The sequence below is a fragment of the Accipiter gentilis genome, chromosome 1 (genome assembly GCF_929443795.1).
Source record: "Accipiter gentilis chromosome 1, bAccGen1.1, whole genome shotgun sequence".
Lineage (NCBI taxonomy): Eukaryota > Metazoa > Chordata > Aves > Accipitriformes > Accipitridae > Astur > Astur gentilis.
The window spans coordinates 54,124,462-54,139,705 of record NC_064880.1 but is presented as its reverse complement, the minus strand read 5'-3'; the positions used below and the strand labels follow the sequence as shown (position 1 = coordinate 54,139,705).

At 49.1% G+C, this 15,244-nt stretch overlaps 1 protein-coding gene across 1 annotated transcript in view; it reads right to left on the bottom strand.

The window, feature by feature from the left end:
• The window catches only part of KCNJ3 (potassium inwardly rectifying channel subfamily J member 3), a 59,121-nt gene extending 55,254 nt beyond the window's left edge, over positions 1-3,867 (bottom strand). The window contains exon 1 of the mRNA XM_049810966.1: positions 3,099-3,867. Coding sequence (XP_049666923.1) covers positions 3,099-3,776 — 678 coding nt within the window. The 5' untranslated portion in view covers positions 3,777-3,867. The remainder of the gene's footprint in view (positions 1-3,098) is intronic.
• Between the last annotated feature and the right edge of the window lie 11,377 nt (positions 3,868-15,244).

The following is a 15,244-nucleotide window of genomic DNA, read 5'->3' as shown; positions in this document are numbered from 1 at the left end:
GCTATTATTTTGCAAAAAATTTCTCTACAACAGCCATCTTAACAGATGGAGTAGTGATGGAAAAAAAGGGAGTTAAAGACGATGGGGTACTTGAGGGACAGGGCAAAGGACAAGAACTCTAGAGAAAGAGCCATGAACTACAGATGGGGGGAAGCAAATGATGGGAAAGAAAGGTTAAAAATGGGTGAACTGATGCCTGGGTGCCATGAGCTGTAACCGCTGCTGCAGGGTCAGGGAGGACCCTGCTCCCACTCCCACTCCCACTCCCGCGGCACTGTCACCCTACCACCGCTTGCACGGGAGCACACGGGATGCCCAGCGAATCCATCACGTCCGTCAAAAAAACCTCCTATTTTACAGCTGTGGTAAAAATCAGGTGTTACATTATCCAGCTGTGAAGTCATATACACAAAGTATGATTGCTTCTGCTCTGAGAGAATGGAGATAAAGACTGAGAGCTAAAACGTTACAGACAATCCAAATATTATTATACAACTACCCCTGAGTTACAGGCAGTGTTCAACCCAAGGCAGGGTGCGAGAATTCGTACCATTGACTATTTTGCTACCTGAGCCCATACATTTGCAGGAAGAAATGACCTTGAGTGACTCTTTTTGACTTAGTGTAATGTAGGGAGGAAAGTACAGGGCTTCCAAGTTCCATGCAAGTTCTTCGCAATCCTAGAGATTCATTAAAAAAGTGAATATTACAGTGAATGAATCTTAGCACTAACTTGCCACTTTTCAGGTTTTGTATTTGTTTTTTTCTCCAGTATGGTCTAAGCTTACTGGGGGAAAAAAAAAATATTAAAAATGAAAAACAGTGTATCGGGGTTTCAATTTTACATAGATTTTGCAAGCAGAATAACCTTTTTTACCAAAAAAAGAAGTGTTTCAGCAGAAAGCCCTACAATTAACTCTTCCCTCCCCATTTTGCAATAAACCTGCAATAAAGGTTATATGCAAACCAAAGCAGAAACACTGAAGCAGCAGTTCCCCCCCGCCACACACTCGCGCTCCTGCAAGCCAGGAAGGCTGTCCATGCGTGGCAGCACCCCCAAGATGAGAGATTGCTCTCCCTGCTGCAATCCGGCTTTTGTTTTGGTTTTTTTCTCCCTCTTTTTTTTTGGGGCCAGGAGGCCAGGCCAAGCACTGCTGCCCCGCAGCAGTGAAAGGATGCACCGTGCAGAGCCATTTGGTGGGTGATGTGCTATAACTGTACCACAGAACAGCCACATTTTACCCCCTTATTACTCTTCTCCCTCTCCCTCCACACTTATAGCTGCCCGTGTATAGAAGTCCTGCGGGCTGGGGCCCAGCGAGATGCCCGCAGCACAGCGTGCCACCACGGCCGCGACGCAGCCGCCAGCACCGACAGTGCCCGCATTGCTGGCGTGCCGCACGGATGGCCTTTTCCTTTTCCGAAGATGAACGATGCCCCAGGATGGAAGGACAGCTTGCTTTGTTTGAGCTGCTGCTACGGCAGAGTTCCCTGGGCTCCTCTCGCTTTCTTGCTATTTTTAAAACAGCTGCAAAACCTTCACCATTCTGACTCCAGCTCTGCCGTCACAAAACCAGAAGAAATGATGGCTATGAAGCTGCTCCTTCACATATTTAAAGTTCAGGAAATTTTTGGGAGCCACACTAAGTTTTAAGCTCCAACTTTTAAGATTCCCTCTGCGGCACCTCTGGATACAAAAAGGGCTGTTTTCAAAATTTGGAATGGAAATGGCTCATTTTGATCCTTTAAAGCTATTAAAGAGCTACACTAAATATGACAGTCCGACCTCTCCCTAGTCAGGACAGCCTCGTCACACAAGGCAGTTGGAGGGGTCACCGTGGTGCCCTCTAAAGACCGGACGATTACTTACCAGGCTAATTGCACGTCACTCAATTTACCCATCTAAACTTGTGACAGGAGGAAACAATCAGGGACAGCTCATATCGGGGAGAAGCGTAACTGAGATTCCAGCTGATTATTGAGAAAGAGAAGAACAGGAATAGATGCCTCCAGGTCAGCTGCAGTGAGTGCATCTTCACCGATGTCGGACCCAGCTACAGAAATCATCCAGGCACAGCAGGAAGGAGACAAGTGAAATTATGGAGATTCTTTACATTCCTCTTCCCCCCCCCCGGCTTGTGGGGTGCGAGCACCACCCCTCCTTTTGGCCACAGACTCCCCCGCAGCTCAGGGTGCAGTGGGGGTTCTGCAACCCTCACTGAACGCAGCGACAATCCTGCCTGCAAAATCCCCGTCAGCAACACGTATTTGGGCCAAAACACGACAACTTCAGAAGCCTCTGAGCAAAACGCGTTTCTGCTTCACCGGATCCGGGCGCGGCAGGCGAGGGATGAGCATCCCTCTGCGGGGGGCAGCCAGAGGAGCGGGGAAGAAAGCAGGGCAGCGCTCCAAGCGGGGGTCCCCCCCCCAAGCAGGGGGACCCTGCCTGCCCCTGCAGAGCACCCACATCCCCTGCCAGCTGCAGAAACATGCGGGATGCTCTGCATGCGTCAAACGTCACCCGAGCCGTCCCCTTCCACCCACTCCACATTTATTTCATCTCCCCAATGTATATGCGGCCGCTGTAGCAAGTCTTAAATAAACACTCAATTTTTCCCTGGACGCATGGGGCCATTAGCACAATTTTTAAATGTCCAATCCTGGCATTCTGCTTCCCATGAAGTTCACGCACTGTATAAATAAAGTTCTGCCTGACTGGCCTCACTGTTGCCCGAAAGCACAGAAATGTGCCAGAAGGGCAAGCAGCTTTCTTTTAAAATGCACACCAAGGAATTCAAGCTACAAAGTATTTACTTGCCAGAGAAACCTAGCATTTCGTAGAAATCTATAACTACGCGTGTAAAGCCAGTGCTGAATATAAATATTACCCTACAAGGCTGCTGGTAATTCAGAGGGCTGAGAGTAAATCTGGTGCCCGACGGCTGAGCCCGAAGAGCGTGGCAGGGAGATGGGGGCAGCCCCGGGTAGGAGCGAGGGTTGGCGAAGGTCTCCTGCCGAAAGGGTGCTTGGAGGGGGCCGGTGGGATGACCCCAGTGGGGCCGGCAGCAGCAGGGCACGCGTGGTGGGACGGCACTTACTTTGAGGAGCTTGCAGCGGATCTGCGCGGAGACCATGTGGCTGTTGCGGAGGTTGCCCACCCTGAACATGAGGGTGAGCTTGCCGTCCCGCATGGAGATGGCGGCGTGCTCGCTGAACATCAGGGTCTCGGCCCTCTTCTTGGGCTGGGACATCTTGATGAACATGCAGCCGATGAGGAAGGCGTCCACGATGGAGCCCAGGATGGACTGGAAGAGGAAGAGGATGATGCCCTCGGGGCATTTGTCCGTGATGTAGCGGTACCCGTAGCCGATGGTGGCCTCGGTCTCGATGAAGAAGAGGAAGGCGGAGGGGAAGTTGTAGACGTTGGCCACGCAGGGGGTGTAGCTGTCGTCGTGCGCCTTGTTCAGGTCGCCCCGCATGTAGGCGATCACCCACCACATGGAGGCCATGAAGAGCCAGGCCACGGTGTAGGTGAGGATGAAGATGAAGAGGTTCCAGCGCCACTTGAGGTCCACCAGGGTGGTGAAGAGGTCCGACAGGTACCGGCTGGTCTCGCCGCCCAGGTTCCCGTGCTGCACGTTGCACCGCCCGTTCTTGTCCACGAACCGCTGCCTCTTCCCCCGCGGGGCCGCCCGGGGAGGCGGCAGCCCCCCGCCGCTGGCCGAGGTGCTCACCACCTGGTACTCGTCCCCCAGCTTCCGCCGCAGCGCCGACATGCTCCGCTCCGCCCCGGTACGGCACAGCCCGGCCCCGGCCCCGGCCCGGCGCCGCCGCCGCCGCTCTGCGGGCGCGGAGGCACCGCTCTGCGCGGCCGCCACCCACGCGGAGCCGGCGGCAGGGGCGGCGCGGCCCCGGGCAGGGCACCGCCCGCCCGCCCGCCCCCTCTCCGCGCTCCGCCCCTCTCTCCCCTCAGAGCCGCGCCTCACCCCCGTGTCCCTCCGCGCTTCTTCCTCCGCGCCGTGCTGCGGCTCCCGCCCAACCTGTGTGTGAGGGGAACTGGGGGGCGGGGGGCAGATCGCCTTCGTGCTTCGCTTTATTATTAATTTTTTTTTAATTTCAGAAGCCTTGAACGCCGCGAAGAGCACGCGGCGGGGGCCCTGCGGCCCTCAGTTGCTGAGGAGGGGAGTGTCGTGTCTCCCGTCCCCCCCCGAAAAAGGACGACCGACCTGTCGTCGGCAGGGATAGTTAAGGGGGTTCAAAACACCCGTTAGGAAGAGCGAAAAAATTCTGCAAACTCAACCCCCCGAAATAACGCACGGAAGGCTGAAAATCTCCCCTCGGGTCTTTGTGGGAAAGCTTGGCGATGCGGTCGTACCGCCGGGCACGTTTTCCATGTAGAGGTCGCGCAGGTTCGAGGTGGCTAGCACGGGGGAGTGTTAAAATCGGTGGATTTGAGTATTTCTCGGTCGCCGACAGCCGTTTTTCGTCACCCTGAAAACAGCGGGCATGTTTCAAAAGCACGGAAGACAACCAAGCTCTTGAGAAGAGTAAACAGCATAGTTACAGACTTCGCCACAGGCGATGAGCACGGACAAAATAACCGAATAGCCCATCAGCAACTATTTGTGAGGCATCAAAGGAGGGGATTGTAGCGGCTCATCAGCTCAGGTTTACGGAAAATATGCATTTCTGGAAAATACCTTGTGGTTCAAGGAGCAGACCGCTGAAACGGCGCCGGCTGTGAGGGCGGGTGGGATGAAGGCACGCCGTGCTCGCTGCTCGGGAGCCCGGGGCTGAGAAGGGTTTGGGCAGAAGTACGGGGAAATTCTGTTGTGATCAGAAAGTCTCACACGATGGATGCGTGCAGGCAAAAGTGGGAGCGGGAATGTCTCATTATCTCTGCGCTTGGCCGTTACAGGAGTGCAAAGGGGATGTTGTGTCCCTTCCTCGCGTCCAGCGTTCAGAAAAGATGCGGCTGAGAGGGGTGCTGGAGACCAGCCACGAGAAGGTGAGAGAATGGGAAAACAGCAGCAAGACCCTTGTCGCAGAGAGCCGCAAAGCACAGCCCCTGCCCGGGGGTGGGGGCAAGGTGGAACGGTCGGCCCCAAAAATTCAGACAAGTACACGTTTTCAAATGGAGAGCAGGAAAAAAAAACCCCAAACCTGGACAGTTTATCTAGGGTATGGTGGATGTTTGGCCACTGGGAATTTTTAAATTATAAAAAAAAAAAAAAAGAAAAAGAAGGGGACAATCTAGTTGAGAGATGAAACAATTGAGGTCAGGAAAGACCTGAGTTGAGCAGCAGGGCCGGAAGCAGGTCATGGCAATCCTGCTGGCCGTGGCACCAGCTGGGCTCTGAGTCCTCACCAGCGATGTGTGGGAAGTTCCCTTCGACTGGGAACATGTATCTCATGTGTTTGAAAAGGCCATGCACTGAGGAAGCTTGGAATAATAATGTAGTTTAAACGTTTGATTTCAACAGGGGTTTGTAAAATTACCTTGCAGAAATACTGAAGGAGAACTTGCATGGTATAAGTAATAACTAGATTTTGGTGTGATTTAGCTTGCCTGGTTATCTAAGCTGCCAGCTAGCCAGGAGACACGGACTTGGCAGCTCCCTGTTAATGAGCAGTCATGGAAAAAGATTTAAAAAATCAGCTAATGAGGCAAAGTGGAAAAAAAAGCCCCTACCTCTGCGGCGTGGGGTGACCCTGCCCAGCAGCAGCAGGGCATACCCCAGGAAAGGCGAGGGCACAGTGCCAGCGCCCGGGCACCCATCAAGTGCTCGGTCCCTTATTATATACCTTATTTCAGTCGCCCAGACAGATGTGGTTTAATTTCCATCATCCTCGTTACTGTCAGGCTGTTTGTAATACTCTAATTATTCTGGCTCTTCCTCACATTTCTTTTCTGTAATAACTTTAATAGAGTTTTATAATAGCTTATGCAAACCTAACCACGTTTTCCCACCTGTTGTTTTTCTTTAGCAAGCCGTGCTGCCGTTGTGTTTCCCTGATGACCCTTCCATTTTCCTGCCGGGAAGCTGTAGGTGTTTTCTCCTGTCCGTGTGTCCTGGGGATTCTCTGCAGAGTCAGACCCGTAGCCAGGATCCCTTGCTCCTCACCCGCTCCTCCTCCTCCTCGTCCTGCTGCTCTGGGGGCAGGTGCCCACCAGCACACGCCGTCTGCTCCGTGACAGTGCGCCAAGAGGCTACGCAGAGAAAAGTTGCATTGTCAGCTGTTAGCTGTGTTACAAAGCACAACCATACCTAATTTTCTAACCACTATCGCTTCACCTTCCTCAGCATTAGTTTCCCAGGATCTTCCCTGCCACATCATTTTTTTCAGATTATTTTTTTTTTTTGCTGCACAATGAATTTACTTTTGCTAAAATAAATCTTGCTTTGCAATTTTCTATTCACAATTATTTCTCTCAGGTCCCTTACCTTACTTTTCTTCCTGCAATGTACGATGTCTGTTAATTTTCCCCCACAGTAAATACAAATCCTGGGTGGAGTTCATCCCAAGCTATGGCTAAGCAGCACAACCGTACCGGAATCCTCCTGGGTCAGAGGCTGGCTGCTCCTCTCCAGCTCCCCCTCTCCTGTACTGGGGTATTTCTTTTTTCTTCCTACAGCCCTCCCTGCTTTCTCAGGCTGGCCTCTCTCGCCTCTTCCTTCCCATCTGTAGGCTAGAAGTTGGCAAAGATTTTATGTTATTCATCGCAATGTTATGGTTACAGAACTACAACAGTCTAAGGGGAGCTATTTCCTTCTAATTACTGAAATTAAAATAAAAATTATTACTGCTTTTGGGGAGACAAGCAGATTGACAATGTGCTTGTTCTGTCATCCGTGGTGAGGTAAGGAAGTAATGCGAGTGGAAAGGAAAATGATAGACATTAAAAGAATGTTCTCCATCATATGAATGATCTTGGTGACAAGAGCACCCTGCTCTCAAGAAAGCCCTGGAAAGAGTTATTTTCTGCCAGCCAGGAGCCCAGCACTGATGGAAGTCCCTGCTAATTTCATTACTCTGTAGCTGCGGGACAAAGACAAAACGCCCAGGAACTAACTGTGTCTTAACCTCTAATTCCTTCTGATGTCCATGATTCCATACACTTCATGCCCGCTTCTCCATTTAACCCAGATCTCGGCAGCTACAGAGTTAGGAAGGAAAAACCCAGAACACACTTTTCCCCATCCAAACCACAAGCTGGTTGGTTTTTTTTTCTCAGCAATTAGGTGTGCCATTGATACAAACAGTCCTGCCACCGGGATGGGAGGACGCAATGATGCCTGGCAGTGGAATGAAACACTCATTTGGATGCAAAGCCACTCAGGAAACCCATGTGGGGATTTCCAATTCAAATTCAAATTGAGATTCTGAATGTTCTTGGGTTGCAGAACAGAAAATTCCACCATGAATCATCAAATTAGTTCATAAGCAAATGCACACCAAAATCGGAAAGACAGCTAACGACCTGTGCAGTTAGCTGAATTTCTGTGTCCCGAGTGGCTACCTGGCTACACCTGAGGGTGACCACAGCTGGCCGGGACTGACCTCCATGTCGTGTGGCACTAGTCACGGCAGCGTTCAGCGTTAGTTCTGTTAGAGGTCGACACCAGTTACGTCAGAGCCTTTACGTTTCTGTGAATCGCTACAGCTGCCGCAAGTACCCTCTTGCCTCCTTGCACGCTCTCTGCCAGCATAAACAGCCTTGAGCTCTGCCTCGCACCTGAAAATCAAATTCACAAACACAACAGCCTGCTAGCCACAGTGGGATGCCGCCTGCAACAGATACCCGGGGCATGGTCCCAGATGCCCTGCTGCAGGGACGGTGTTTTGCATCGGTGCACTGCAGTAATGAATTTCTTTCCGTTTTTGCAGGAAGTACTGGGTAAATCCAAAGAAAAACCCATGTGGTGAAAGAGGATGCCAAATATAAGTGCAAGTGTCATGAAATATTACGGTGGCCTACCTGAGAAGACCCTTCTGGACTGTGATGTTCAACTTAACCACACAGTCATGATCATCCCGGTCACGTTCATCTGTTTGAACATTTGGTATATCCAAAGGCTGAGAAGGAAAACTGGAAGTGAAGCTCTGACCCTTTTGAAGTCCTGGGCCGCTGACTTCACCCGAAGCAGGAAAGTGCAGAAGGAGATGCATACTGCTGGTTCTTAAAGAGCTCTGGGAAGGAGCAGGATATTCCCTCTGCCGCTGGCATCTCCAGCTGCCGCCCAGGGCCACATTTCTGAGCCTTTTCCTCAGGACAGGCACTGCACTTTACATCTCGCTTCTTCCCCACGAAGCAGAAAACCACTATAACAGCAGCACGGCCAGGAACCACCGTCACGGCACGGTGAGTTCAACCAGCATCTCCTTATCTTCTAAAATATAGGTCACAACTAACATTAATTCACTTACTTGCTTACACAGTTCATTTTGGAGAGGCAGGGAGCTGTTCTCAGGGGCCTGGCAGGACGGTGCTGCCCTGACGGCATGCAGAGCCTAGCCACCCAGTCGGTTTTCAGGTGCTTGCGATTCTGCTGGCTTCAGAGGAGTTACTTCTGATTTATGCCCAACTAATTTGTAGCAACATCAGGCTTCAAGACATTGAGCTGTCAAATGCAAACGGACACAAACTTCCCCCCCCCCCCCCCCCCCATTCTGAAGCTAATGTCAGCTTTATGATTACTGGTAAAACCTGGCAAATTTGGAATGCCTTGTGTTCACTTTCCAAATTTAGAACATTTTTATCCATTTTCTGCTGGGCTGAGAAGCCAAATGAAACATTTTTTCTGAGAAACACAGGTACCCTGACATGATGATCACTGCTTTCTTTGCATCCCACTCAGGTCTGGTTTACTCCTTGAATTTTCCTTTTAGAAGGCAGAAGCTAATGGCTGGCAAACAGACAAGGCAGGAAACCCGGCAGCAGCAGCGGGGGGTGCAGAGCTGAGGCAGCCTCTGCTGCAGCCGCTGGAGAAGACCAACGGTGTCCTACAGCTCACAGCAGACCCCCAGCATGGCCCAAGTACACATGTCATAGCCCAATGTTCTCTCCTATCTCACTTTTAATATGAAAAAAACCTAAAAACTTGTCTTGACCAATATGGTAAAAATACTGGTCAAAATATGGCCTTGACCAAAAGAGTACTTTTTCCAGTGTGGAGGCTTTTTCCCCATCCATGCTGCTTTCATGCTCTTTTTGCAGGTTTTAAGTGAGCTGCTGGCTGTGCCACGGCTCCCCTCACCGAGGACGGATTTCCTCCATTAAGAGGGCAGTGTCATTTGGCTGGAGGAGGCATTAGGTTGCCTTGAATAGATCATCAGAGCTATTGATTTGATAGCAGCGCGTGTATTTGCGTTGGCACTTAGGAACCTCTGCTTTAATGATCGATGCCCATTTGCTGCTCTGTTCTCATGAGGTCACACATAGACCAACATCCAAAGCGGGGGGAAATAAAAATGAAGTGTTTCTTCACATGCTGCATATGCTAACCCTTTCTGCCCTGTGAGACTCCTCGCAAGGTATCGGGGAAGCTAAAAATATACCTGGGTTCAATAAGCAACAGGGGAAGTTCAACAAAGATCTATCCCAGAGGAGGAGGCACACAGTCGCCGTCTCCAGTCATTGCCCCAAGGCACAAGAGCTGGATGCTCTGTCAGCCTTGGGGAGAATTGTTACCAAATCCCGTTTCTCCTGCTCCTCCCTGCGTACAAATATTTACCCCACGAGAGCACAGGGTGCCTGGTGGTTGGAACCGCTATGTCCTGCCCTGATGTACACGAGTCTCACACAGATGGTTTGGGGTTTTTTCCACATTTTTAACTCAAAATAGTTCAGGGTAGAAGTGGTGCCAGAACACTCACTAAGGAATAAGATGGAATTGCTCTGGGAAGACGCTGCACTGGATGTACATACGCTAATTACCAGGAAGCATCACTGGACCCATATTTCTTGCAGTGCACAGTACTTAACCTGCCTCGTAAACCAAAATTACAATATCACCAATGGATTTTTTGACAGCCATTATGGTTTCTGAAATATTTCCTTTCCTGTAAAAAGTGCAGTGTCTTTTGTGCAAGTTCTTGAAAAGCTGCAGCCGGTGTCTCTACTGAGATTTAGAGGCTCAGGGCTGGACTGGAGAGATTAATAACCGAGTGTCTGCAGCAGCTTCTCTTGGTTCCAGGTCAAGCCACCGATGAAGAAGGTATAAGCAGGGTTATTAAATTTACAGACAATACCAAACATGGAGGCAGTGTAAGAAGAGTGAGGACAAAACTAGAACTTAAAATGTTTTGACAAACTGAAATAATAATTTGGAATTTAAAAAAAAAGTGAAATTCAGTAAGAAGAAATTCAAAGTACTAGACCTGGGGTGGAATAATCACCTTCAAACTGACACAGTGAAAGGAAAGAGTGACTACAATAGTCCCATAAAAGAAGGACAGCATGGCATATACTTATAACTAACTCAAGTTTAGAGCAATATTTCACCAAAATGCACAGGTAAAGCTGGCAAGTTGTAGAAAAATATGGCTGTGTTGATCAGAAAATGAAATCAGTCTTCATTTCAGATAAACAGTTAAAGCAGGAATGCAGCAAATGTCTTTTTCTATGGAGAATAAATGGCTATTAGCTCAAGACAAGCACTCAAGTAGTCTAAATTTCCCATCTGTGCTATTAGCAAACTAGCATTTTCCCCATTTTTCCTATAAAACAAGTGTAAATCATGACAATAAAATGCTGTTGCTCTCAGAAGTTGTTACTGGGGCTGGAAAACATTTTCCCTCCTGCGGTCCAACCTGCAGGCTGCGACTCAGCAAAGAGCACCGACCTGCCTGACCCATAAATAAAGCCTGTCAGGGAGGGCAGCTGCCAGGCTCCTGGAAATGGACCCGCAGGGACAGTCCCACCAGCAGTTAACTGGGAGTCCCATTTTTTTTCATGTTGCTCTTTTCCCTTTCCATCATAAAGAAGGTCCCAAAGATGGGACCCCTCTGCCCTGGTAGCAGCTGCTCCCCCCGCACCCCTGCCAGCCCCAGCACCCTCTGCTGCCGGGGGAGCAGCCCATTCATTCCTCGGCGATGGCTGGAAACATCCCTGCTTTCAGCTCGCTCTTCTCCCCACAGAGAAAACAAGTCCTGGCAGAGGCAGAAAAAAATAGAAGTAACTTAATAAAGACCTGGGGTTTCCTTAGGAAAAAAAGCCCCCAGAAGAAAGCAAAAAACCCCAACTAACCAGCAAGCCAACAAAAAAAACCAACTCAAAAGCCAACAAAAACCCTTTGGAGATTATTCTTTCCCTGCTCCAAAGATGTGATGATGAGTGAAAAAAAAAAAAAAAAAAGTATTTTAGTATTTTGACCTAAAGAGGTCAGGCAGTTGGACCAGATGATCATTGTAGATCTCGTCTCTCCTCTCCTCTCCTCCTGTTTTTCCATGGTTTCAGTTTCAGCGTAAAGACAAGCAACCTTGAGGAGACCCCACGATGCAGGGAAGCACACAGACAATGAGAAGAACCTGAGAGATGGTTATGGGACCTCTGGGACAAAACCGATGCAAAGAGCAAATACAGAAAATAGCGTAAGAAGGCAATAATAACAGGATCTCTGCTCCTGCGGGAGGGCAGGAGCCCCGAGCAGTGTGGCAGCGGTCACAGCACAGCGTATTTTTCTTCCAGTAAATTAGTCTTAATTAAAGAAACCAAAATCTCCTACTGTCTGCTTTGTATTGTACTCATCCCTGGAGTGAATGAGAGAGGTCTGCTCTGTCCCAGTGTTTCAGCTTGTGTTGCCTTTTTCTTCCACCAACTCTTGAAAAAAATACCTTAATTAAATCAACATACTGCAGTGAAGGCAAGAACGGAAAAAATAACTTGTTCTAGTATTAGAGCAAAAGCTCTTGCAGTGAATCAAATGAAAGGCAAAAAGCTAAGACAAACTGTGCACCATTAATATAGATTGGCAACTGTAGCTATTGATTATTTTTGTTGGGTTTTTTTGGGTTTTTTTTAAAGAGTGATCCACTTTTGAACACTTTCCATCGGCAACATCAGCACCAGCCTTCCCTTGCACTGCTTCCTTCTTTTCCGACTCTGTAAGGTCAATTTGTATGCTGCTATTCACTGAACATCCAGGGGATCTGGAAGGATGTGCCCTATTGCAAGGCTTTTGGTTTCAATGCTAAGTCAAGATGTCTCCAGCCTGGCAGTTAAAGAAGCAATCACAGCCTAACACAGAGGGCTGTGCATTCCTCCAGAACATTAAATCAAGTGGTACAGCATATGGCACAGCCAGGTAATGAATGAGAGAACCCCCAAACAGTATCTGCTCTTCTCCCATGTAGCAGCACTGCTCCGAGCACCGCGGTCAGTAACTGCCTCCAGTTATCCCTGGGGCTTGACCCAAGGGCAGGAGTGCTGCGCGGGCGCGGGGTCTGCTGAGGGAGGCAGACGGACGCCTGAATAGTAATTAGCTATTATACCCCATCCGCTAAATTAGATCATACGATGAACAGCCATCTACGGAAAAAAAGAAGGGGTATGTAGCCTCAATTTGCATGAGATTAAATATTATTGGAATATTTTAAAGCCCTACTAAGAAGAGTGTATTACAAGAGCTTGTATTCCATTAAAGAAAGGAGGACCGCCAGTGACCTCTGCAAATCCCACCCGTTCCTGTTACAACACGTGCAGTGCCCTTCAGTGATTTCAGATGAACAGCCCACCGATGCCCGAGCGTCTCGAGCCCTTGGAGCAAAGAGACTCCCGTCGCCCAATTTGTGTTGCCACGCTGAACCCTGCTCTCAGTCCGCAGGCATTCCCCACAGCCCTCATTTCCAAAGGCGACTTTTGTATTTGGCCAAATAAAAACGGTTTGCACAGGCCCCGGTTACTCCCAGTGAGCTGGGCTGTCTGGCGTGAGTAACCTCGTCCTTGTCATTAGTTACTGTCCCACCGCTTTGGGTCACCTGTCTGTTTTTCCAGACATGAGGTTACACATATGCACCCATTCGTGACAGCTAAATAAATGTAGAAAGCTGGATTTGTTTCATTCTCCGGCGGTTTTTAAGGTACATACCCAAACTACACACACACGGGCACGCACGTAACCACATATAAAATACATACCTAAAGACGGTTTTCCAGCTTTCCAGTTTTGATTCCAGAACCACGTCCATCAGCAGGATTTGGGGCAGGGAGAGGATGCCGCCGAGGGCAGGGGTTGACAGCGGGTGCTGCAGCAGCCATGCACAAGCCTGTGGGGGCCATACGGAGGTTTACATGGATGTGCTGAGGCAGAGGGATGGGAATGGGGTTTTGAGGTTGGGATCAGCGAGTAAGGGAGTCCTTGTGAAAAAGGTACACGTTCTCCTTTCCATTTACCTGCCACCAGCCCTCCATACCGAGGGCCCTAAGGATGTGCCTACGTGCTACCCGCTATTATTCCCAGTCTGAGCCGCCTCGATTCCCGACACACCTGCTCTTTAAATTAAAGGCTAAAATCCGTGCAACAAAACCTGTCCAATATGTAACAGCATCAGGCTGTGACGACTGTTATTTTTTGATCTATTTGCCATGCCTCCCATTCCTGCTGCGGCTGCTGGACTCTTGTGCTCCCCGCAACCCTTCCACTGCTCGTACTGAAGTTTGCAAGACATAGCGGTGACATTTGACAGAACAGAAAGATTCACACAGGCTAAAAGAGAGAAAAAAGCGTGTGTGTTTCCAGCTCTTTGACTTCCTTTATAAATGTGTTTTCAAAGTTACAGTGCCGGAGAGCCGACCCTAGGTCATTTGTAGGCTTTTATGAGCTTCCTATCTGAAGTCTTGAATCATTAATTTTTCCCCAGATAAATTCACAACTTTTGAAAATGTGTAGTTAGTTCTGTTTCTGCTGGAATGTAGGCAGCTAAAAATATACCCAATTATTTCTGCTTGAAATGTCAGCACAGACAGGTCTGGAAATTATTCTCTTCCCGTCACATCTTAAATAAACTAGTCTAGGTCTCTGTTCTAGAAGAAAGTTTATGTGCTCGTGAAGTCTGGGAGAGAAGCGGATGTGAATCTGGGCACGGGGCAGGCTTCTTCGAAAAGTTTGCAGGAAGGAGGGGAGAAAAAAGCCTGAGCTTTGTGGAGGCAGTTAGGCTCTGTCCTAAGTCAGATTTCTTGAGTTTATGGTTTAAAGGAGCTGTTTGGGCTGCAGCGCTCCCATGGATTGCAAGGAGGGGTGCCAGCAAGAAAGGATGGGACCAACGCTAGGGCAGTGTCGGGGCACTCCCCCCCTATTCCTCACAGCCAGAGCAAAAATCACACACGCACTAAACTTGCCAAAACATTAAAAAGTATATGTATTCTTCATAGGGAGCGCATGTGTGCTCACTCCTGGGACCAAAACTGCTGTGCGGGGGGAAGAGGAGGGGTCATCCTTTTTTGCAGGAAAATCTCTGTTCTGCTTCTCTGCATCTTTCCTGGCTTTAATGCATCCAGGCTGTAACCTGCCTGCTCTGCCACTGCCCCATCCCTGATCTCCTCTCTTCTGGTCTTAAGTCAGGATCAGGAACAGAATCCAAATATCCAGAAAAATCGGTCAGGCTAAACACGGTTGAAAACCTGATCTTACAGCAGCTTGAGAAAGAGCACGGGCCGGCGCTGGTTAGCAGATATCTGTACTAAACTTAGCAACTTAATTCAAGATGGAGAAGCTGCCCATTCCCATTGTATCTGATTCAAGGCATGGCTTTCCTCCAGATCGTGCTCCGTTTAACATAATAGCAATGCTTCAACTTAAGCCTCCCACGTTTAATTTATAGCTAATAGATGGTTTTCAGCATTTCTCAGCCTGGCAGGCTCCCTGTGTAACACACCTTTGGGATGCATTTCTAAAGGCAGTGAACCTTACACACTGTGCCTCAGTTTACCACTTGAAAAGTAGTGGGTTTTATCCGCTGGCAGTCAAGTCCACCAGTCGTGGAAGAAATTGTATTGAAACTGCCGCTCCCTTAGGCCATTGCTGAGGGGATTCATTATTAATCTCAGCAAGCTTTTCCTTATGACTGTGCAAAAGTCTTTCTCCTCCAGCGTAGATTTAGGCTGCTCAAAATATTCCTGCAGACATTTCTCTTACAGCATCTCCCAGCTCCCTTTTTGCCTTCCTCAATACCTTCTGTTAGCATTCCCAAGGACAAAATGTCAGACTAAAAACTAGTATGACATTTTATGGCAGATTTAAGG